The sequence below is a fragment of the Bombus terrestris genome, chromosome 3, assembly GCF_910591885.1.
Source record: "Bombus terrestris chromosome 3, iyBomTerr1.2, whole genome shotgun sequence".
Lineage (NCBI taxonomy): Eukaryota > Metazoa > Arthropoda > Insecta > Hymenoptera > Apidae > Bombus > Bombus terrestris.
The window spans coordinates 1,682,735-1,705,028 of NC_063271.1; the positions used below are offsets into that span (position 1 = coordinate 1,682,735).

Sequence of the window (22,294 nt, forward strand, 5' to 3'; positions counted from 1 at the left end):
CTTATTAAGATTCTTTTTCTTAATCACATCCGTAGGTTTTTCCATTATGTAATTATGGAAGAAGAAAATATATATACTAGTTTGTGCTGGAAAAATATTCATATATTCAGAGATAATACCATTTAAATGGCAAATGTAGAGCTTTTTATCCGATATTACAATCTTACTTACTTGCACACTAGAATAAAATAATAATAAGAATACGGTGATAGCGAACGTTTATTTCAAACATTATACGTTTGATGATCTATTAATTGTCTATTTTCTTACATTTAATTAGAGCATTTTTTAAATTACTAACTTCAAGCACCTATAACTTAGTCACGTAAATAAATTCACATGCTATCATAATACCTGTATACAAAATTTAATAATACATATAATTGCATTCAAATATCTATTATATTATATGACATGGTGGAACATTCTATTATGTAAATGACATAGGATTATCAATTTACATTTAAAGTATTTTAAAAGTGGCCGATTCGACGATAATACTTTTTAAATAATATTAATTCGTATAATATCGTTTAATACTTGAATTTGGAAATCGTATCAACTTTCTTTCTAAACGTCTGTTTCTATTGGTTAAAATATTGCTCGTTATTTCGGAAGTTATTCGATGCTAGCGACAGGATAGTGGAACGGTTTGTCAGAAATTCTTTTGGTCGTCTTGGCAGTGACCAATCAGGAAATGTGTTTCGTTCACCGCGTGGTAATCTCGAGGCCAATAGAATTTCCGTTCGAATATAACTGCAAAGAGTCGACGACAGGTGGAGTTACAACGTTAGTGAACAAGCTGATATCGAGACGCGTCAGTTCACAGAGGACCTCCGTTCCGTCGGATGTGAGGAAACTTTTTTGTCCGTAAATTTGTCAAGTTCTCGCATCGAGACTTTGTAATTTCGTGGTTTCCCGAAGGAATGATTTTGTAATCATGAAAAGTGTAAGACTGTGCGAGGTTGGCTAACATCGATAAAAGCGAGAACGAGCCGACTACGAGTGAGTACAATTCAGAGTTGATGACTCTCTTTTTTGCTTCTTTTTTGGAACGGGCGTCGCATATCATTGATAATTTCGCGGTCCGTTACGATTTTACTGGCGTCGGGATGTTATCTTTTTCCGTGCTACGTTACAGTTTGACAGATACACGAGATAAAGGTCGTGCACTCGTTGGAAAGTTATCGGCGAGATGAAAGGAGAGGTTATAAAGTCAAGACGGAAATTGTTCTGCACCTGCCATCATGAGACGATTACTGTGAACCATCGAATCGCGTTGTCTTTCGAATCGTTTCTTGTCACGATGCGCTTCATCTTTTCAACTTGTGTCTCGAAATGAGGTGTACCTTTAAAAAAATTGTTGTGACAATACGGTAGATCGCCTGGCGTTGTTTGCATTTGCTCTGAAAAAAATCGAGCTACGTACAGTGTGCCGACGTTATATTTGATGTATCACGGATAAAATCGTTTGACAGGTGGTAGAATAATGTATCGTTGCGTATTATCCATCAGAAAATTTCGAAGATATATACCCGTTGATTTGTCACGGGAATAGACGATATATCGCTTGTTTATTATCGTATAATTTTATCTGTAGAGAAGCTCAATGTCTGTTCGCAAATATCACTGCGAATGTGCACACGTCGCTTCTACCCGTTCCTCGTTCTAGACACAGAAATGAACGAAAATAATACGAAATCAGATTCGTACGGTGTACACGGTTATCGTTTGTTTCGCGCTTTTTCCTCCCCGCATACTCATTAGTAGGTTATTCGTGGCAGAGCATATTCGTCTAGTGTTATTCTCGATCGTGTATGCACCTTTGTGTGCATAAACGGTGTGTAGTAGTGGCACGTGACAGCCAGTTTGTTTAAACAAAACGCATCGGTGGAAACGAGCGCATCCGTGTCATTAACGCGGCGCACGAAAAATAAAACAGGTAGGTGAGATAACGTCGAGAGATAGATTTCGACTCCTGAATTTTATCTTTTTCCGTCGCTTTCTGTATAATATATAATATATATATATAGATATTGGCGGTTGCGTGTGATTATGAAATTAAACGATTCGTCCATAATTTGCGATCTTCTAATTACGACTGTGTTGCATTATTATAATTGCCAAATATACATCGCTCAGAGGGTTCTGTTAGTTCGGTCAAGTATTTGTAGGCGCGTAGGTTCGTTTAATTCGATTCAGACGAATGCGTTTCTTGTCCCGGGATCGAGCTTCGTCTATATAGTTCTTCTATAGGGTGGTCCATCTGTAACGATACCGTTACGTTTTTCTTTTTGCGGTATACTTTCACAATACGTTTAAAGTTACTACGCGAATTTGGTAATACTTTTTTCCTCGACAGGTGATAAGGTAAAACTAGGAGTGAAATTTGTTATTTTTCTATATCAGGCGGAAGTTACTCAGACCCAAATAAGAAGGAAATTATTACGAGTAATTTGATAAAATGAACGCAGGTAATGATTTTTTGTAATTATCAAAGAATAATCTAGAATCTAAGAAAACGTTAATTGCTGCTTGTTGCTATTATCGATGATGCATCGATCGATTTCAAGTTGCTCTTTATCTTTGATCGGTCGGCGATCGAAGGATTTCGTCATTTGCAGCGCTTACGTGGAAACTTATTTATTATAGAGACGATAACAATAAGACACGAACAATCAAAGAAAGGAACAAATCTGAAGGTCTGAAGCAGTTTCTAAAAAACTGCCTCTTATCTTATCGTTCTAAATTAAAACCACGCCTCCTTCCTCCGAGTATAAATATTCTAATATCGTTCGCGGCAAGTAGTATAAATTTTTCCTTCGCATTTTGTGCCTTCAGCCTTGCTCGAGACTGTTATCGTTTCGTTGCAACTTCAGTTTTATTTCAGTGGATCGCGTTAAATTTGCTTTTTGCTCTTCGTTAACGAGCAACGAGTTCGCGTGTAAAGTTTTATTCGCTCGTGGACGTCGTTGTTGCCCCCGAATCAAAACTACTTAGACGAACGTCGTTCAATGATCTTGCACGCGCGTAAGTTCTCATAGGACGGATCAAAAGACAAACTTCATTCACTATCGTTCATTTCTCAACACGTTTCTCAACACTTTATAGTTTCACGCGATTAATTAGAGATATTACTAGATTCCCCTTCGCGAACGTGTATACGTTCGGTTGAAGAAACTTATCGTTTCAAACTATGTCTCTGACTAAGATTTTTTAAACCGAAGTTAGTTTTTACTTAACTTTACACCGTGTTCGATTTCGCGTTATCTACACAGCGTAATAACACGTGTATGCGATAGTATCGTTGGTGCAAACGATATAGCGAAAAAAGACTTTTTGTACAACAAATCGGATCGCGAGATTCTCTCATTTGATTCTCGATTGGTGTAACGAACCGAATCAAAATTGAGAAGAATATTTAAATATATGCTTTATTCGTAACAAAGATGGAACACGCAAAGAAGCAGGGGATTTCTAAACGAAAAAAAGATCATCGTACGAAAGAAATTGACGGAACGTGCGACGGGTGAACTCGTCTTCATCGGTTAAACGTCTGATCGATTCCGTAGCTGTGCTACGTCTGTCTCGCCAACTATATACGGCGAGTTCGGTGTGAATGGTCGGACGTGATTGACGAAAGAGTCATCGAGGGCCGTTAATACGTAATTCGTAGTACTAGGCAGAGAGCTCCGGTGGTCGTGTCGAGTGCTGCGGTCACCTACTTCGCAACTTGAAACCCAACACCAGGAAGAGTGTGCTCGTTTTCGCTTGCTCGCGTTCCCAGCCGCAATTAGCGTTTTCAAAACAATCGACGTTGCGCCGACGGCGACAGGTCTTGCGACCACTGGTCGCTCGATCCTGCTATAGGTCTTCAAGTCGCGTGAACGTGCCTATTGGAAATGTCGATAAAGGTTCAGTGACATTCGTTGGCGAACGTTCACCCGCTAACTCTTGCTACGCTGTTATTTGTTCAGTGGCGCTTTTAGTTCCTGGAACTTTGCTCTTTTGCTCGTACAACGCCAATGTTTATCGTCTATGGTCGTTTGATAAATATCCTTAGATTATGTTTCATAGAAAAATAGGATATCGAAATGTGGATCTAGAGTACAAATAATGTCGAGATTATATATGTTGAAGAATATTATCAAAGTATTGTATATTATCAGCCAACAGGATCTAAATAATTCGTACAAAAGGTAGTTGAATCGAGGTGATAGGTCGCGATAGTGATAGGAAGAAATACTTGAGTATATTTAACAATATATATATTTATTATGATATACTCTATATGTACACCTTGCGTAGAACTCGCGATTGCTATTAGCGGTTCGCGATTCGCCATTACAAGTTCGGACGATGATTGCTTAAGATGTCGAGGAACTCTGATCGATTATTGCGAACTACCGACTACTGACTCGGACCGATGTGTAACGACTCCAACTGACTGTGACGACTGACTTTCCGTCACGATGATGCTGCAGAGGAAAACTATGATGCGGTCTAAGGATGCGGGATCATCGGATTCGTCGAGGAAAGCCTTGGTTCGGAAACTGAGGGAATGGACGTTGCTGTTAATTGGCCGATTTTGTGTTGGTGGTTGGAAAAGGATGCTATCTGCCCTTGAGGGAAAGTTGCCAGCGAAAAGCATCGTATCTGAGAAAAACAGATTTTCCCGTAGTAGGTGATAGATTTAGGGATTTTTAAGAGAAAGGCTATTTGTCCCTTTGAAGAACCTTAGCTATCCTAAACAAATCCTAAGATTTATAGCGAGTCCTTACGCTAGCTGAAAGTATTCTCTGAGGATGTATCGACGTTTGGTAATCATTTTATCCGAAGAATAGGGTTTTTGCATAGAGAACTAAAGGACAGAAACCGTTGGAAAGTTTATTGTCGAGTGCTGTTACAGGATCAGACAAGCGGCCTAATCGCGATACTTAACGAACCGTGTAATTCGCTGTTTAAAACACGGCACGTACAAAATATTCGTCGTTGTTTGCTTTAAGCGGAATAGATTGGCGCTATAAATTCAAAAATAATGTCTGAAATTAGAATGGGCACGAGCTAGGCGCGAGCATCTATCTGGAAAAAATTGCACAAGCAAACCTAGAGACCTATGTAGCAACGTCTCTGGTCGCCTTTTTTTTATAGTTGTGCAATGAAAGGTTCCAGATGCCCGTGGCCCAGCGATTACCGCGGGCATTATCGTTCAAAGCTCGAGTATTAATGCCACACACACGCGCGCGCGCGTCGCGTATGTAACAGATACGCGAAACGCGGTCACGATTCTTCGCAGCTTTTGTCATCGAAAGACACTGAATTTTGTTTAATTTGCAGTCTCGACGAGGATGGCGAGCACGAATAATTGCCGTTTGTGAGTGTCGGCGCCGAGAGAGAGGATCGCGGAAGGCCACGTTCGTGTTGGTACGAGAGAAGAGCAGCGATGACGGTGAAGCTTCGAACGAGATCCGCCCAGCCGGCTTCAAGTGTTCAGCTTCGTCCCTCGGGATCGACCAGCCTGTAAAAGAGTTGGATGATCGTTGTTCGACGAAGAGGATCAAAAAGAAAGGGAGGGTCGTAGTACTGCCTTTTCGTAGCGGAGTAGAAAACGCAAAGAGATATTTTGGTAAATAGTATCTAAGGTAATTGGTGGAACGGTATCACGGCGCGAGACTCGACTAGTCGCTATCGGCGATAAAACCACGTTAAATGGTCGCATTTGGCGCACAATTTCCGCTTTTCTCGCGCGTGCCGTGTACCGTGTTCGTTGTTTGCTCGAGAAAATCGTCGGCGATTTCCGAGTAAGAAGCTGGAGAATCGCGAACGTTCTCCGGTCGAATTTAACCACGATTAAGCGACTCGTGGTGAAAGTGAAGTGTCTCGGTCTTGGTGACATGGCCTTCATGATGAAGAAGAAGAAGTACAAATTCTCGGTGGAGGTGAACCTGGAGGAGCTGACCGCGGTGCCATTCGTGAACGCAGTGCTGTTCGCTAAGCTCAGACTTCTCGACGGTGGATCTTTCGTCGATCATTCGACTAGGTAAGCGATCTCCAAAATTTTCTCTCGTTCTCTCGTTTCTACGTTCGCGGTCGTTTCTCTCGAGTGCGAAAAATCCTTTTGGTATTCGCGCGAGATGCTACTGTCGCGTTAGGAGGAGATAATCGCGATCGATTCGTTTCGATCCGCCAACGCGCGTACACGCTCCAGCGACCGAGTGTCATAGTTGGAAGTACGAACGGCGATCGTGTCTAGTCCAACGGACGGTGAATTTTTCAATTCGCGATACAATAACGATCGCGTGTCTATGCAGCCGTACAGCTCGTTAAAATTACTTTTTCAACCAAGTCCGCAGAGTAATTACTCCGTAGGAGGCGGTTGTTTCGCGCGAGAACGAAAGTTGTTCCAAAGCGTTCCGTCTGATCTTCGCTTAATCTTTTTTTGAAAGCTCGTTTACGTGCTCAACGACCACAGGCATAATTCGGTTCTCGATAAAAAAAAACCACTTTTGCCGCGCGTTCTTTTTTCTCGTTCTTCCATACGGTAACTTCGTTATATCAGGGAGCGTAGACGGTTGAAATTTAACGAGCGAACAAACAATTATCGCGAAATAACCGGTGTGCCGGTTGAACGAACGTTCGCTACTGTGCACCGCTGAACAACGCGTTTTACGACGCGTCGAATGACACGCTTACGTTTGCCACGAAGAAGCTCGCGTACGTCTATCAAATTATTTAGTTTCCGTACTTGAAAGGACAGCCACGAAAGCGTGACGGAAACTCGTTTAAACCGTATCGGTCGTGAATGAAACACGTCCCGTGGACGCGGATTAGTAGCTCTCTTGAGCGAAGCGTGGATCATCCGAAACTCGGTAACAAGGTTCCACGCGTGTTCCGATTCTTTTTTATTCTTAATTACCAGTTACGTCGACGCTTTATCGAGTAAACGTGGAATACGAAGAGGCTGACCTAACGTCGCAAAGTCTCCATATACCTTGGCATTTCGCCATTTTACCAACTTGGATATGATTAACGAGCTCTAACGTAGAACGTACAATACGTACTTTGCTTCGTTAATAATAGAGGAGGGGCTACGTACGTACGTGGTAAGAGGTTTTAGCGAGTATTGAACGAGCGATTTTCTGGATCCGTTTCGATTCGCTACTTCCTAGCAAGGCGAAAAATAGTACGGTGTTTACGATGTAGTCGCTTTTAAATAGCTGACAGTTGCGTGTGTCGACCATACATTTCGCCCACGCCCGCCAACTCTAAATTCGTCCTGGAATTTCTCTAGCGTTCTCGGAACTCGCCCGGGATTTCCGAATCGTTTAATCAAATTTCTCCGACGATTGTCACCGCGATAGACCTTGAACGAGCGAAAAATTTGATGGTGCTCTCCCAAGGAGAGACCTTCTGCGGTTTATCCACAGCTGGCTTTTCTTTTCTCCCCGTTCGATGAAACGTGCCTTGACTGCCCCAAGTACCTACGCGCTTTGCGTTCTACTTTTGCTTCGCAGAAACCAGAATTTCAAGGAAATCTTACCATTTCGTTTTCACGATCTCTCGAAATCTTTCGTATTATTCCGAGCCATCCGTTACTTCCATCGAGACGTACATCGAACGTAATAAATTTCGTAGCAGCGTAGGATGGATCGCGATCGATCGACTTCGAAGAAGCTCGTAGAGGCGTCGATAAATTTTCGTGGAAGAATCGTACCCGTAGCTAGCTACGCGTTGGCATCTGATCAGGTGTTACAAAGCAACAGTTGGCTGATAGCGGTAGCGCTACACCCGGCGATTGTTTTCATCGCGCCTGTCTAACAATAGATCGTTTTCTAACGTGGAACGTTAGTTCGGCTAATTCGATTATTAACCAACGCGAAGAGGAGAAAGAGAAGAATCGCGCGATATTTTTTTATTTAGCAAAGAAATCAAACTCGGGGCGAAAACTGAACAGAATCGCCAGTGCGATGTAACGTACTTACGCGCAACTGGCAACCCGAAGGAACGTTCAAACGCGACGTTAACGTTTCCTCCGGGCCGTGTCGCGACGGTATATCGATATCTTCGCTTCGCGGACACGATTCGATCGTGTTCTACCTTCCGTCCATTGTCGGTCGATGTCCAGCTGCGATATTTCACCGAGCCCGGAGTGCACGGTATTTACATCGAGCGCGCGTTATGCACGACATCGTGTATTCTCTTGGGAATAGAACGTTCCCGCACGTGTGCAAGATGCACGCGACATAAATTCCAGCGACCGTACCGGTTCGTAAACCATATTTCGTCGGTAGCCGCGGTCTGCCGGACGCGGACGCGTGTCTCGTTTAAACCAACGCGGACGTTTCACGGCAAAGGATCGATTTTTCCCTTCTTTTTTCTCTTCTCTTTATGCGTATCTGGTTTATTTAGCTTGCGTAAAACATCCCGTCGTCGTACGATCTACGACGTAATACGTAGACGCGGTAGTAAATTTGTTAGCGGATCATTTCGAAACAAACAAGTTGAAATGAAGGGAGTTCCTTATTACCCTCGACGACGTGTTTACCGCGACTTTTGGAGCTTGGTTCCAGAGACGCGTTGCAATTTGCTTAAAACTTTAAACGAGAAAAGTAAATCAGAGACGAACGTGTTTTGCTGTGCGAACCGTTCGCTCCTAAACGCCGAGAGACGCATAGAAGGATTAGATTTTCCATAGCAGAGAGGCAACGTTCGAGGGAATCAAGACTGTACGAAGAAGAAATTAGCACAGTCTGCGGAGAAGAATACGTTAAGAACTCCTGTTCCGGATTATCTATAATCCCTCGACGCGGGGTTAAATCAACGCGAATTGTCATTTCGCGGCTATGAAATCAGCGATGAAAATGAGTCACGTACAGAGTATATTGTTCACCGTTGCAACTTTTCAGACCGTCTGTCTTCCCTTTCGTCCCTCGCTCGTGACGCCTTTGAAAATACCGGAAGCTGGCTGGATCGGTGCCAGAACGGTCTCTACATCTCTGGCGAACGACCCGATCGTTTTATTATTTCGCGATCGGTGTTCGTTCGCGTAGCTTTCCCATTTTTTCGCCATATAAACCTACCGCAGCTTGGGCAATTTTTCGCGAAACGAGCCAACTTTGGTATTTTCAGTGGCGACGCGACTCGACTCCAGTTGATGTTGCAACGATCGACGATTAATTAAACCAGCACGTTTTTAGTCTTTTTTCGGATTGACGAGTTTAATCGCGGCAATCGGCGATACCCGGCCTCGTAATTAACCGCTTGCTCGCCGCTAGTCCCAGAAGCGTGCAACCTCGAGGTGATCTCGATCGATTCGCTCGACTTTCCACTGAGTTTTCCCGAAAGAACCGGAGAAGGGAAGGAAAGGAGGGAGAGGGATCTCGGAACGTTCTCGCGAGAACGCGTCGCGCTGCCGCTCTTCCTGCGATAGAATTTTCTAGGAAAACAGAAGCAACGGTATCGCGGAAAAGCGGAAATTCCGGCGATCCTTCGTTGATCGATCGCGTCTAAGTGACTAATCATCACGCCTTAATGGAATTGCTGAATATCAACGAGATACATCGCGTGTCTTCTCTCCTAGCCTTTTTGGTTTCCTCGATGGAAATTCCTCGTGAAAATTCTGTTCCCTCGATATCTCGATATCTAGAAGATCTGCAGCTTATTCGCAATGGACGCTATTCCGCACGGCTGATAACGAGATCGTGATCTAATTGTACACAAGTTTCTTGTCGATTCTTTGATCTCTCTACGGAAAATGATGCAAAGTAGGCTAGGGAATCCGTGTTTTTCAGTACTCTCTAGCGTTCGTGAAAAGACAGCGTATCCACGAAGAAGTCATTACAGGAGAAACACTATTCCTTTGGATCTATGTCAGTGAGAACGATTTAAGTTTCTAAGAGATTTCTCTCCGCGTTCTTGCCGTGTGTAACCCTCTCGATTTCAGCCGGTGACGAATCCTTGGCTACCGTCCATGTTATTACATCTCGCGAACTAACGAAAATTAGCGGTAGAAACACTTTCGATTCTCGATTTTACACTATCTCGCACGACGAATCTCTTGAATATCCGAATCGTTCGTTTCCAACGACGCTGTCGCTTGAAAAACAAAATGTCGTGCTTACGGTTCCTAAACACATTTTCAAACGTTATAAATTACCGGTCAAGATACTCGCAATTTTGGACCAGGGTTCCGACAATTTTGTTTTCCAGTTGGCCAAGACGATATCGTTAAAGGAAACTCGAACTGGCCGAAGCGAGCGTAAGAGATAGGGTAATCGCCGAATCGAGGGGAACAGCGTTACAACGAACGACTGGCAAGGCCGATGCGATTCATCGTCGGAGGGAGCGATGCGCGCAATCAGATCGAGATAAGCGATTTCGATTTAACGTCAGAGACGGTCGGCTGGTTTCTCGGCAACCGGGTCTACCTTGAACCATGACCTTCCTCGGAATCGGCCGCTGAGCACCGAATAAAGGTCTGGAAATAGAGCGTCCACGACGATCGGACAACGAGATTAGGGGTGAAAACACGATGGAAAACACGAATTTCCCGGTTTCGAATGCGTCCATACGAGGAAGACCTATTCACTTTAAAGTTTAGCAAAATATCCGCTTTAAGCGATCGAAAGCGCATCGAAACGTCTGGCATACGATATCGTAGAGTTTTTCTCGCAAATTTTTCGACGGTACCGATCGATGGTCGGTCGATGAAGCGACTGGATAAATAACGAGACTGGAAAGCCGCGCGAAAGAAAAGCGACAGTGGGAAACGTCGAAAGAGAAACGCGATTCTCTCGCCACCGATAGCGTTAGAAAGTACGGCGATCCGTTCTCGTCCTGATTCGCGAGGCGCGAAAATTGAAAGAGAAAAGTTTGGTCGGTCGATGGGTGAGGAGGAAAGGAATCGGGGAACGTGCGAACCAGTAGTTGATCGTGTCGAGGAGAGGCAGAGCAAGGGAGGTGGAAAGAGACGGAGATGAAACGAGCGGAGGTAGTTGACTAGAGAGAAGGAGAAGATACACGAGGGCACGACGATAATGGACAATGTCCTGTCGTCCGGTGTGTCCCGGGCATGGAAACGAGTGACCATCGTTGGAGGACCTGACACCGCCTCAATGTGTCGTGATGAGGAAACACCCGATTACAACGCTCCGACCGAGGCACGGAATATTTCTGCGTGTATCCACGGGAACGATTATGTCGATACTCGTCGCGCCATTGGCTCGTATAACCATGCACATATTTGCCGAGAAGGGGGTAGAGCAGCACGAGCCATAGGGTCGCAGATATCGAGGGATTCAACGTGTCACGAGAAGCTTACCCTGATTTTTATCGACTCGAGGGGTCACGTTATAGAAGTGTCTTCGAAAGTGTTCCGCCGCTTTAATCGCTCTCACGTACTAACTGTTCGCAAACGCCGATCACCGTTTATATTTAGGATCGTCGTATCCGATCGACGACTCGCGAGGGTTGAAATTCGACAAGAGTTCGCAAGCGGTTGCTTCCTGTTAAGAGTCTTCCGGTTACGATAGATATTTTCGTCGACGATGAAAATCCAAACGGAAGATATCGTGCAACGAAACGAAACTTTCCAAGTTGGTTTCGGTTCTTGGTCGTCGAATCGAATACGAATAACCTGCGTTTGATGTATCTCGGTCCGACCACGAACTTGCACGAATAGCTGTTAAAGCTGCGCGCGGCGTAACACCAGTTAAACCAGTTTGAAAGTCAGGCAAAAATTACAGCGACTCTTGGTCGAAACTCCGGTCAGGATGGGCCAGCTCTTGGAACGCTCGCATTCTTGCTCGCGACATAAATTTCGAATACGAGGCGAGTGCAACCGACAACGCGGCATTAAGCGGAAAAACCAGCCGGCGGCCAGCTATTATTTCGTATTTCCTGGATCGTCTCTTCTCTTTCCACTCTTTCGCGATGCGTGTTATCGCGCGGTCGTTAGTCGAAATACGTACAACCAAAAACTGTTTCGAATTACGTAACCGGAAAGGTAAAGTGCCTGGCGCATATTCATACGTCGAAGCGTAAAATCGATTATTATGCGGCTACTACGCGTCCAGTATAAAATGCAGAAGAATCAACGTGTCGCGTTGCTCGGGTGACCGGCTGTTTAAAAAAAAAGAAAAAAAGAAAAAAGAAAAATAGCGACTGTATGACAAGCAGGTCGGTGAAATTTTGTGCATCTGCACGCTTAGCGTGCTCGCTGGAATGGCACGCGAATCTATTTCAGTGCCACGAATGGAAGTGGAATCTGCATCGTTGAAATTCGTAACGGTGAAATCGAGATTAATCTATAATATTATGCGAAAAAGGTGCTGCCGACTTTTTCACCTTTAAACGCCGGCATAATTTTCGCCTTAATTTACATCGCAACAACACTTTCTTCCGATATTTGCTGACTCGTAGCTCCGTTGTGAAACAGGCGCGTGATCGTCGTATCCGCGTTTCGATCGTCTCAACTCGTTATTATTATCGACAAATTCCATCTCTTTGTCGAGCACGTAGTTACTTTCTGAAATATTACTGGAATTGTCACGGTTGTTCCGTTCATCCTGGAATTATCTAATATGTCGTGACACGATCGTGGCCGAGGAACTAATCGTAACGATCGTAACACTCGACGGTGGTAACTATCGGTGACACTGTCCTCAGGAAATCACGTGCCTCTTGTACGGATTGAGCGTCACAACCAGAAGAGGAGCTGTTTCGCGTGGGTGGTCCGTTCGATCGTTTGAAATTCCGCGATGCTCGCGTCTGCGCCAACGACCGTCCACCAGCCGCTTTCCTATCTTTGCCCCTTCTCCTTTCTCCGCTGTCTTCCTCTTCATTCATCTTTTCCACGGAGGCTCCTCTCGTTTCGGCAAGAGGGAAAAAAAAGATGTGGGTGGGACACGTTAGCCTACATTTCGCGTTGCTTCACCGAACTAGAAGAATGACGCGAGATCCGAAACGGTCGGCAACTTTGTATTCGGTGGCCGAGTTGGCAGGAGATTTCATCGAGGTGGACCTCGATCGATCCGTTCGCCCTGAAGAACGACTCCGAGCCAGAGAGAAGAACCGTTGTCCCAAACCGGCTCCACTCTTTTTTGCATCGTTTTCCTGGTCTCGCGTAACGCGTTACGCACGCATCCAGCTCGGGCACGCGATGCAGACGACTAGTATCACGTCCGTGAATTTTTCCATCGCGACGAGAGTCCGCGAAATGGTCAGGAAAATGGACGTGGATAATCGTAGGTAACGAGGAAAGTCCAGTTATTTCGAAAAATGGAAAATGCTAGTTGGACGCTCGGTCGTTTCGCTCGTACGAAAATATTCAACGTCCTCGAAATACATAGGTTTTTTCTCGAATTTTGATCTTCTTTGTTGCTCTTCGTTTTTCTTTTTCTTTGTTTGTTCGATCGTTCGCGGAGAGACGCGATCGCGAGGAAGCGCGTCAACGGGAGTCGTAAATTCCCGTTACGATTAGACAATCGACGCCACGAATTGATCGATCCCCTATTTCGATTAGGATAATAGAGGTGGTTTTAATGAGTGAAATGCTTGATTAACAGTTCAAAGATATTACATATTTCCAACAACCTCGTAGAAAAGATAGTTACGATGATGCGTAAGGCATAAGTTAAATAAGTGACTGACTGAAGGGTGGAAACCCGGAAAAGAGATATTGATTGTTCTAAAGATGACGAATCAGTGAAGTTCGGTGACGATGCTGTTGCAAAGAAAACTCTTGCTCGATGGTGATCGACCACTCGTCGCTTGCGAGTGGAACCCCGGGAAACGTGGAAACCTACCTTTCCCCAATTTTTACTTGGTGGAGCAAGAACCATAAGGAACTTTTAGACTCGAAGATGTTTCATGCCAATTAACGGTTTTAACGGTAAATAGAAAAGCTTCGTTTTATGAAAGTTCCTTAGGATTATCGCAGTCCGCTTAATTCTATGTGCACAGCTAGTGGTCGCCTCGACCGTAGAGGCTCACCGGACGTAACGTTCTTCTTCTTTCTTTTTTTATAAGAGAGAATCTTTTGTCTCAGAAAATTTAACACTCGTTAAACATCTCATCGTTTAAAATGCGCTTCTTCTGCGAATATTTCTTAGAGAATTATTCTGTGACATTTATCGTTTGCCACTATAACGATTAACGTACACGTTGGGCACGCGTCGGCTTTTTCGATTCTTCGCTTTCGTCCGGTTCGTCTGTCGGGAACGAAGTGCTTCGAGGCAGAACTTGTTACCCCACATTTTCCCCTCTTCGACTTTCTTTTTCTTCGCGTTTCCTCTTCACCGCGTCTTTCTTCCATTTTCCCTCGCGGGCCTGATGATTTCCCTTTCTCGTTCTTCTTTCTGGAGCTTTTTGCCGGGTCGTTCCGCGTAATTCGCGACCCTGGAAATTCGTCGTCTTCTTATCGGGGGAAGTTGGCAGCGTCGTTCCTTCCATTCTCGGAACTTGTCACATCCAGCTCGAAATAACGCCCGCACCTAGAAAGCATATTTCATTCGCTTTTAAAAGTCGTAGGCCGTAAGACGGAAGTAGATCCGACGCGTTACCTTTCAGTTTACCGTTCCGTTATTCCGTTGCTCTGAGCTGCATTGATTTAACCGGTGATCTAACGAGTCGTGATTTATTAAATCCGATGTTTCTTTCAAAATGAAGAATCAATGATTCGAAATGTGTAAGCTGGAAAAGCGTAGGACAGTCGATAAAGTTATTGATAATTTTAAATAAAGGTCACAAAGAGTGTATCATCGGCCACCTTTTTACGATTTTCCATGCTCGAGCCAAGAAAATATACGCAAGGGCCATCTCAGAATTCCGTATCTTGTCTTGTTCGATTGATCGAACGTATTTGGTTTGGCGAGCAGACCAAACGACACTGGCATACTCTAAATAGGCTAATGAATCTCACGATAACTTCTAAAGAGTGGGGAACACTAAGGAATTGCTGAAATCCTTACAAAATCGGATTATAAAATTTGCAAACCACATTCGTGGCTCGATCAATGATCAATTAATTTCTGTAAGTATCGAAATTTATTTTTCAAATTGTTCCGATGTCACCTTTTTTCTGCAAGTAAAGAATCTGAAAGGGAAGAATATAAAAAACTGATGGCGCCCAAATTTTAAGATTTTTCTAGAAAGAAGTAATTAAAAGGCAGAAGAAAAATACACAGTACACGGCTGACCACTCATCTTCCTAAGAATCTTGGCGAAAACTTATAGACTTCGACGATCGAGTAAAAAGGATTGTACATTCTCGCAGCCACAACCAACCGATCAACGCGATTCGATGTTCTTCCTTTTCCTACAAGGAATCAAAATCGATGCTAACGAAAGGTATTTTGCTCTGTTTATTAATCGCGAGTAAAGCATACGATTATGGACGTATCTTTTTGATAAAATAATCAGCTTATTTTTATTAAAATAAGGCTGATTAAACGAGCCTCAATTACTTTCCTCTATCTCCTATGTATCAACTCGCGATCGCTACCTTCCTTCAATTTCTTTACGAAACACAATTAATACATGGGACGAGAAATCAGGTTGCTCGTTAGCCAAAGCGTTTTTACCTTTGATAATTTTTGTCGTTGGAGAGAGCGGCTCGCCTGTTGTGTAATTTTCCTTGCTAATGCCTCGGTAGCTCGAAAAATCGGAGTGCAAACGAGCGTGTGAATCGAGATACGTGGCTTCTCGGTGGTTGAAGCACGGCTTCCTGAAAACGTTCCTCCTGTTTTGAATATTCATTAGATACATATATCGGTACGCGTCTCAAGCCGAGCAGCAAATGTACCGTCTAATTTCTTAATTGAATTTAATTCGCTGCGTTAGGCGATACGATTATAACGACCAATTGTATTTCCATTTATCCGCGTCCGCTTCTACGATATAAAGAGAAAAATAAATTCTGTTTCGTTGATTTCAACGTGATAATCGAGTAACTTGGAGCTCGTATTTCCGAGTCAGAGATTTCCATTTTAAATAGATAGCACGACGATTTATTTGAAATAACCGCAACGTTATAGGTCGGCTCGTGTTTATTCAAGTCTGAATGAACTCGTTTCGCGAATACTTCGCTTCCTTTATCTCAGAGCCCACCCTTCGTTTGCTCTCGTGCGTGCTTCAAGCTCGAGCTTCGCCGACGCTCACGACCAAAGCTCACGATCCGACACCGTCGAACGAAGCCTTTCTCTCCCCTTACAAATTTTACAAATCCTCTCCTCTGTTATATACCGGCTTTCCCGTTCAGATTCTCGTTATTTTCTAGTCCTGTTCACGGTATTTTCATTAACGGTACTTTCACCCTTTTGCAGAGTTTCCCTGTTTCTCAACCTTTTTCTGTTGGAATTTCCCCGGTGTTTCCACCTTTCCGCCCATCCCGCGTGTCCCCATTTCCTCTCGCATTTCCAAAATTGCTTCAGCTAACGAACCACGCCAAAGCCCACGCGTAGATTTCGACTAGGCAGAGGAAGGTAGCCACGCCAGGAACGAGAAGCCAGGGTCGCTCGACAAAGTGCAATGCCAAATAATTGCAGGGTCGGAGGGATTTTCAATGTCGATCGTTCGACCTTGACCGAAGAACCTCCGTTCGTCTCTGTTCCCGAATACTCGCGGCTGTGCTGAGCGTTCGCGCGGCCACGCAGCTCATCCTTGACAGACTGAAATTCCCGTGGAAATGAATTTTCGCCTCCTGTCGCTTCCTGCCCATCCTATCGTTCTCTCGTACGAAGCGAACCAAGGAGCTTATTCTCCAAGAGACTACTACGACGGAATAAACCGCGCTAGAACGGTAAAGAGGATATTCGCCAGAGAAGAGGAACGAGGGAGAACAGTAACGCAACGGAGTTTCGGCCGTCAATTGTTCTCCACGCGATACACGAGACAGAATTGCTTTCAGCGACGCTGAAACTTTCCCGTGGCCCTCCGCAAAAAGGGTTGTTTGTTTCGCGAGTGCCCCTTCATCGCAGGGGCGTAGCCAGTCGCGCCAGAGCCCGGTTCCAACCTATTATTTGCACCGCGCGCATTTCCAGCATCGATTGCTCGACCTTGACCGATACTTCCACCCCCGGTCGTCCTTTGATACTCGGGCGACTCGCAGCGATACAAATTCGCTCCAACTCGAAGCGGGTTACGTCTTTTGTGACTTTCGTGTTCGCGACTCGTGAGGATAAAAAGTCAAGAAAAGCAGGGAAATTCGTACGTTTTAAAGAAATTTCTTTAACGATTCGACGTTAATAAGTCGTTAATAAGTCGATAAGTCGTTAGAAACTCGGCAAGATTTTCCACCGAACGGAATAGTTGCGTCGTTTGTTCCAATTGACATTCTCTCGGACGTGGTCCGATTCAATTTCAGCCAACAGATTCGAACAAAAGGTTACCGATAATAATAACGATCGCGTGCTGGGCGTTGATCGACGGCATCGAGCCTCCATTTCAGTTTCAATTTCCCGGCCAGCGCGAACATCCAGCCTCGCCGCCGTTCCTCTTTTTTTTCTCCTTTTTTTCGTGAACGCCCGATTGATCCTAGGATGGCTGCAGGTCCAACCTGACGAGCCGCCGCGAGAAATCTCTTTGAAAGCTACGGCAAGCCGAGTGCTAGACATTGTTTAGTCAACAGTCGAGAAACTTATCGATCAGTGCGACGCACACGCACGCGACGCCCCTGTGCATACGGTTCGACTCGATTTCAAGCGTTGGTGGTGGCCGCGCGCACATACCCCCTTCCTTCCGTTTAACTCTTGTGCATCCCTTTCGTTCGACCGTGTGCGTACCAAGCGCAAACTCAGCCAGACGGTAGATAACGAGTTTCCTTCCACGAAAAGAGTTTCCAATAACGATGCCAGCTGGAAGTTAACGGGCCGCCTATTTTCCCGACTCCGCGAACGAAACTGGAGCGTTTCATGTCCTCCTATTTCCATCGATCACCTTCATACGGCCATATCGCAAGTTCTGCCTCTTTTTTTGCGTATCGATTCGGCTTGATCCCGAGGAGGAGCCAGCAACTTGCAAGTTGAATGCTCGGCGAGATGCACGGCGTCTCGATTCGTACAATAGATCGAACGTAATTAACGCTTTCGATGCTCGAAAGCGATACGAATGATCGAAGAGACGTAACGAGATCGCAGAACCAGTACGAATCGTATTTATCCGGACTCGTCGAGAGACAAACGGTCCGTTTAGCAGATCCTTCTAAATACTCGCGATTATTTAGTTCTTATGAAAGTTTATAACGTAAACAAGTGGAATCAGTTGGCAGGATTTTAGACGATAAAGATCCAGTTATCCTTCGACGCTGTCTCCTTCTGTCACTTCCCGTATCTTCCAAAAACGTCTGCTTGATCTTTAACAACCGTAGCGAGTCCACGCGACTCGTTAGCAGCTGTCACCGCTTAACTACTTCCAATCTCACTACGTTAAATACGTTGAACTAACTAGCGACTATAATTAAAAGCGATGTCTTTACGATATGAATTTTATCACTTACGCTCGACCGATAATCCGTTTAGGATAGATACTGTTATCTAGACACTAGGTGCAGCGGGTCGAACGGTAATTCATAATTTATCTGGTTTTTAAAATAACCAAGGTCGGTCGAAGCCATCGACAGCAAAATTGAAGGTAACGCGCAATGCAAGCTCTAGACAGAATTGTCTACGGTCGTTTCTCCTCCAATCTCACCGACGAGGAATCAACTAGGTTAATTCCTAATTGGTAACATTGGCAAATTCGCAAAGTCAACGCGACCAGCGAACCAGTTACCTCGATTTATGATATCGACCTTAATACATAATCCATTTCCACGGAAGTAGTAAACGGGGCGAGTTTCAAGCGCCTCTGGCGAAATTTGAAATTTAAAAATCGCGGAAGATCGAGCTTCGGCCGCCGTAGTCTCTCCCCTCCGTAAATTCCCTCCAGAGCGATTTACTTTCGCTCGACATCGATGCTTTGCCGCGATCGTTCCCCTAACTTTGATTCGTCGTCTCGTTCGTTTTCGACTCTCCGGCGAGGCCAGTGAAATACGTCTGGTAGGCTGCACACCACGTGCGTTATCCTCTTTTTTTCCTCTGTCAACGGGACGGTTTACGTGGCTCCTTCCCACGGCTTGCCAGCCCTCTGATTCCTCGTTTTATCAGGCCACGTACATTCGACTCTTATGCCGTCATTTCCGCGCGTTCCAAGCAAGTGCGAAAAGATTAACGCTAAACCTACCAGCGGCCGTCAAATTGACCGCTCTCCAACTTCTACACAAATTTAACCGTATTTAAACTTTATCGTATCGCTTCGTAATTTCTGACTTTTCCTAAAACACGCGCACAATATATTTTTCGGTATTTACCTTTAGTTTGCTCTTTTATTTTCTGAGAAAAATTTGTACTCCGTCTTGTTTACCGTGAGCGGTCATTTAGACCGCCCGACAAAATATTTTAGTTATTCTTAAAACAAATGCAATCAGTACAAAGAAAAGGCTATCTCAAAGTCAAACGACAACAAAATAACAAATAATTACAGCTGTTACACCTGTAATCTTGTCATAAAACTATCCATCCCTAGATTAAGACAGTCACCAGCTGTCAAGACGTATCGACTCAGGCTCATGATAATCCAAAGGAACCGGCATAAAATTTAACATTTTTACAGTCCATTGTTACAAACATTTTAAAAATCCAGAAGTTTCCTAGGGTTATTGCTCATTGCGATAAAACACGGGGAAACTCCACCCTCGAGTAACCGTTGGTGGAGAACGGCCAATACTTATCAGTATTTTTGTATAAATATCGCCGTCACAGATCATATTCTTACTTGCTATTGTCCTTTCGACTGGAATACATCTCAGTTTGTTAGTCAGTTAGTCGACATCTAAACTTGTTATCTCTAAAACTCAGACAGAAAGCATCTCGGAGCGTTTTGTATAAAGTTGTTATAAAAGGAAAAGTACGGTATATCAAATTTGACAATAATTTTGTATTCCGTACGTGGTATTATTCGTTGATAAATATTTACTCTAGAAATGTCAAGACTTTTCAAAAAGAATTATATAAAAAAAAAAAAATAACGGACATAGAAAAAGACAGTTCAGTGTGCGATGAACAAGAAACTTCAGCAACTGAAAACAGCATGGAAACACATGAGGAGGTATTTACAACCGAATCATAGTTGAATATTATAAATAAGCGTTTATGTAAGGCCAAAAAGGAAAGAAATTATCGTTGACGGCAAAGGGTGAGACTGATGTAGAAAAACAACGTATCGAAACTGGGTTCGATGGGACAGTTTGGAGAGAAATAGATGCAAATCCCAAACCTAGCAAGACATCAGTTCATAGTATTTTTAGGGATATGTTTAACGGCATATCATGAAAGGACAAGTAAAGACAGCATTTTATCTTATCATTGATCACCGTATACGGGATCATACAATAAAATATACGGAAGGAGAAGCATTTAGAGTATTGGGGACTAAGAGGAATCTAGATGCAACAAAACTATGTTAAGTAATGAACCCAGTGCAGAAATGTTGACTGATCTATAGTCGTAGAACCAGTAAAGTTCGGTGTCGCAGAGGAAAGCCCTTGCTGGGTGTTGGTCGCCCCACCACCGGTCGCTTACGGGTGAAAATCCCAGGAAACATAGAAAAGCCCACGTTTCACCACTTTTTACCTGATGGAGCAATAACCATAAGCAACATCTTCGTTCGAAGATGTTTTATACCGCTTAATAGCCTTAACGGTCAAATCGAAATGCTTAGTTTTACGACAGTTCCTTATGATTATTACGGCTCAACTAATTATATCGACGTAGTGAGTGGCCGGCTCGACCGTGGGATGGATTCCGGGCTACGCAAAGAATCACCGGACGGAACAATTTATTTTATCGATTATTTTTCAAACAATGCAATGGTCGAGTTATATCGAGAAACGAATCGCAAAGGAACGTGTCTAAATATTCGTAAAGCATAAAGCAGCGCAGTTCTAAATTGCATTAGGATTATTTGTCTATTGAAATACAAATGGCAGTTACAAAAATAATTTGGTCGCTGGAAACAATTTTGACAAAATACATTCGTTTCGAGCGTGTTAACGTTCTCCCGTGTTCTCCCATTCTTCTACGTTTATTTTTTCCCTCATTTTAACAAAGTCTCGCCTTTCTCGTGATATTCTCACCCTCTCGGCTTTCTCGAGACCGAGGCATCGTTTGATATCGTCTTTAACGAGACACGCTCGCCAACCTTCCCTCGCCCTTTGCTTTAACGGTAACGAGAAAGAATACGAGCGCTGGTATAGTTTCAGCCGGTTAACTGGCGCAATTAAAATACATTAGCCTACCTAGGACTTAGCCCGAGTCGCTGGCTTTCGGACCAAGGGAGCCGCGCTTGTTCCGAGAAGCTCCATTTTTGTTTTGTTTCTCGGAAATAAACGAGGATACGGAAGATGGCCGCGTACTTCAGGGAATTGCGAGCTCCTCCTTTTGCAGTGGACCGCTTTACGGAATTGAAACGTTTCCTCGTCCCGTCTTTTCGTCGTGCTGTATACCACCACGCGCAATAAAAAAGATATTTTTACTCTTCTGATAGTAGATCTCTCGCTGTAACACAGGGAACTAGCAACGACCGAAATATAAATCTCGTTCCAAAGAAATTTGGACAGAAGGTATCTGCATAATGCGAGAAGAAGAACGAGTTTTTCTCGATATATATTTTATACAAAATCTTTGAAACGGCTCCAAAATTTTTCTGAATATTTCCAATGAAATTAATTATCCTTATTTCTATGAATTATTTATTTAAAAAAGGAATCATTCCTAAACTAAATCGCGCCATTTTCTTCTTCCTCTTCGGCATAGCGGCCGTTCAAGGAATGCGATACGCGATGATTAATGGAATTGATAACACGATTACGTTAATGTCAGAGTTGTGCGTTTTGCCTTGCATCGCGGTGAACATTCGGGGAACGTCAATAACGTCGTGTGACTGAAACCGCGACGCGGTTTCGATTACCTGTCGTCTCGCGTATATACCAGCCAACGTGTCTCATATTCGAGCCGAGAATTCACCGAGAAAACGCGTCTAACGGAAAACCAGTGTTTAAACGTAAACGATAAGCTATTTTCGGTACGTTTTGCCTTGCCGCTACACGTTCATTCTCCCTGTCTTGGTGTTTTGTTCTTTTGCCTTCCTGTGCGTTTCTGTGCGTTTCTGTGCGGCTTCGGTCGATTTAACCGAACAGTACCGTGCACGTTTTCCCTTCGAAACGATATTCTTCGCAAAATAAAGCTCCATATATGGCGAG

At 44.0% G+C, this 22,294-nt stretch overlaps 1 protein-coding gene and 1 long non-coding RNA gene across 7 annotated transcripts in view; one reads left to right on the forward strand and one right to left on the reverse strand.

Annotated features, from left to right (window-relative positions):
* The first annotated feature begins 788 nt into the window (after window positions 1–788).
* The window catches only part of LOC100645905 (protein FAM102B), a 51,569-nt gene continuing 30,063 nt past the window's right edge, over window positions 789–22,294 (forward strand). The window contains exons 1-2 of one of the 4 annotated variants that reach the window (XM_003394272.4): window positions 789–1,005; window positions 5,338–6,040. In XM_003394272.4, the coding sequence (XP_003394320.2) occupies window positions 5,895–6,040 (146 nt within the window). In that variant the 5' untranslated portion in view covers window positions 789–1,005; window positions 5,338–5,894. Of the gene's footprint in view, window positions 1,006–5,337; window positions 6,041–15,162; window positions 15,349–22,294 lie in introns of those variants that run through there. The other 3 variants (XM_012320770.3, XM_048414646.1, XM_020862589.2) reach the window with 3 other exon arrangements.
* LOC125387208 overlaps window positions 13,498–22,294 on the reverse strand; it is a 40,211-nt gene continuing 31,414 nt past the window's right edge. For 2 of the 3 annotated variants that reach the window (XR_007227777.1, XR_007227776.1), the window contains exon 2: window positions 13,498–14,492. This is a non-coding gene — a long non-coding RNA (uncharacterized LOC125387208). Of the gene's footprint in view, window positions 14,493–14,561; window positions 15,051–22,294 lie in introns of those variants that run through there. The other variant, XR_007227778.1, reaches the window with a different exon arrangement.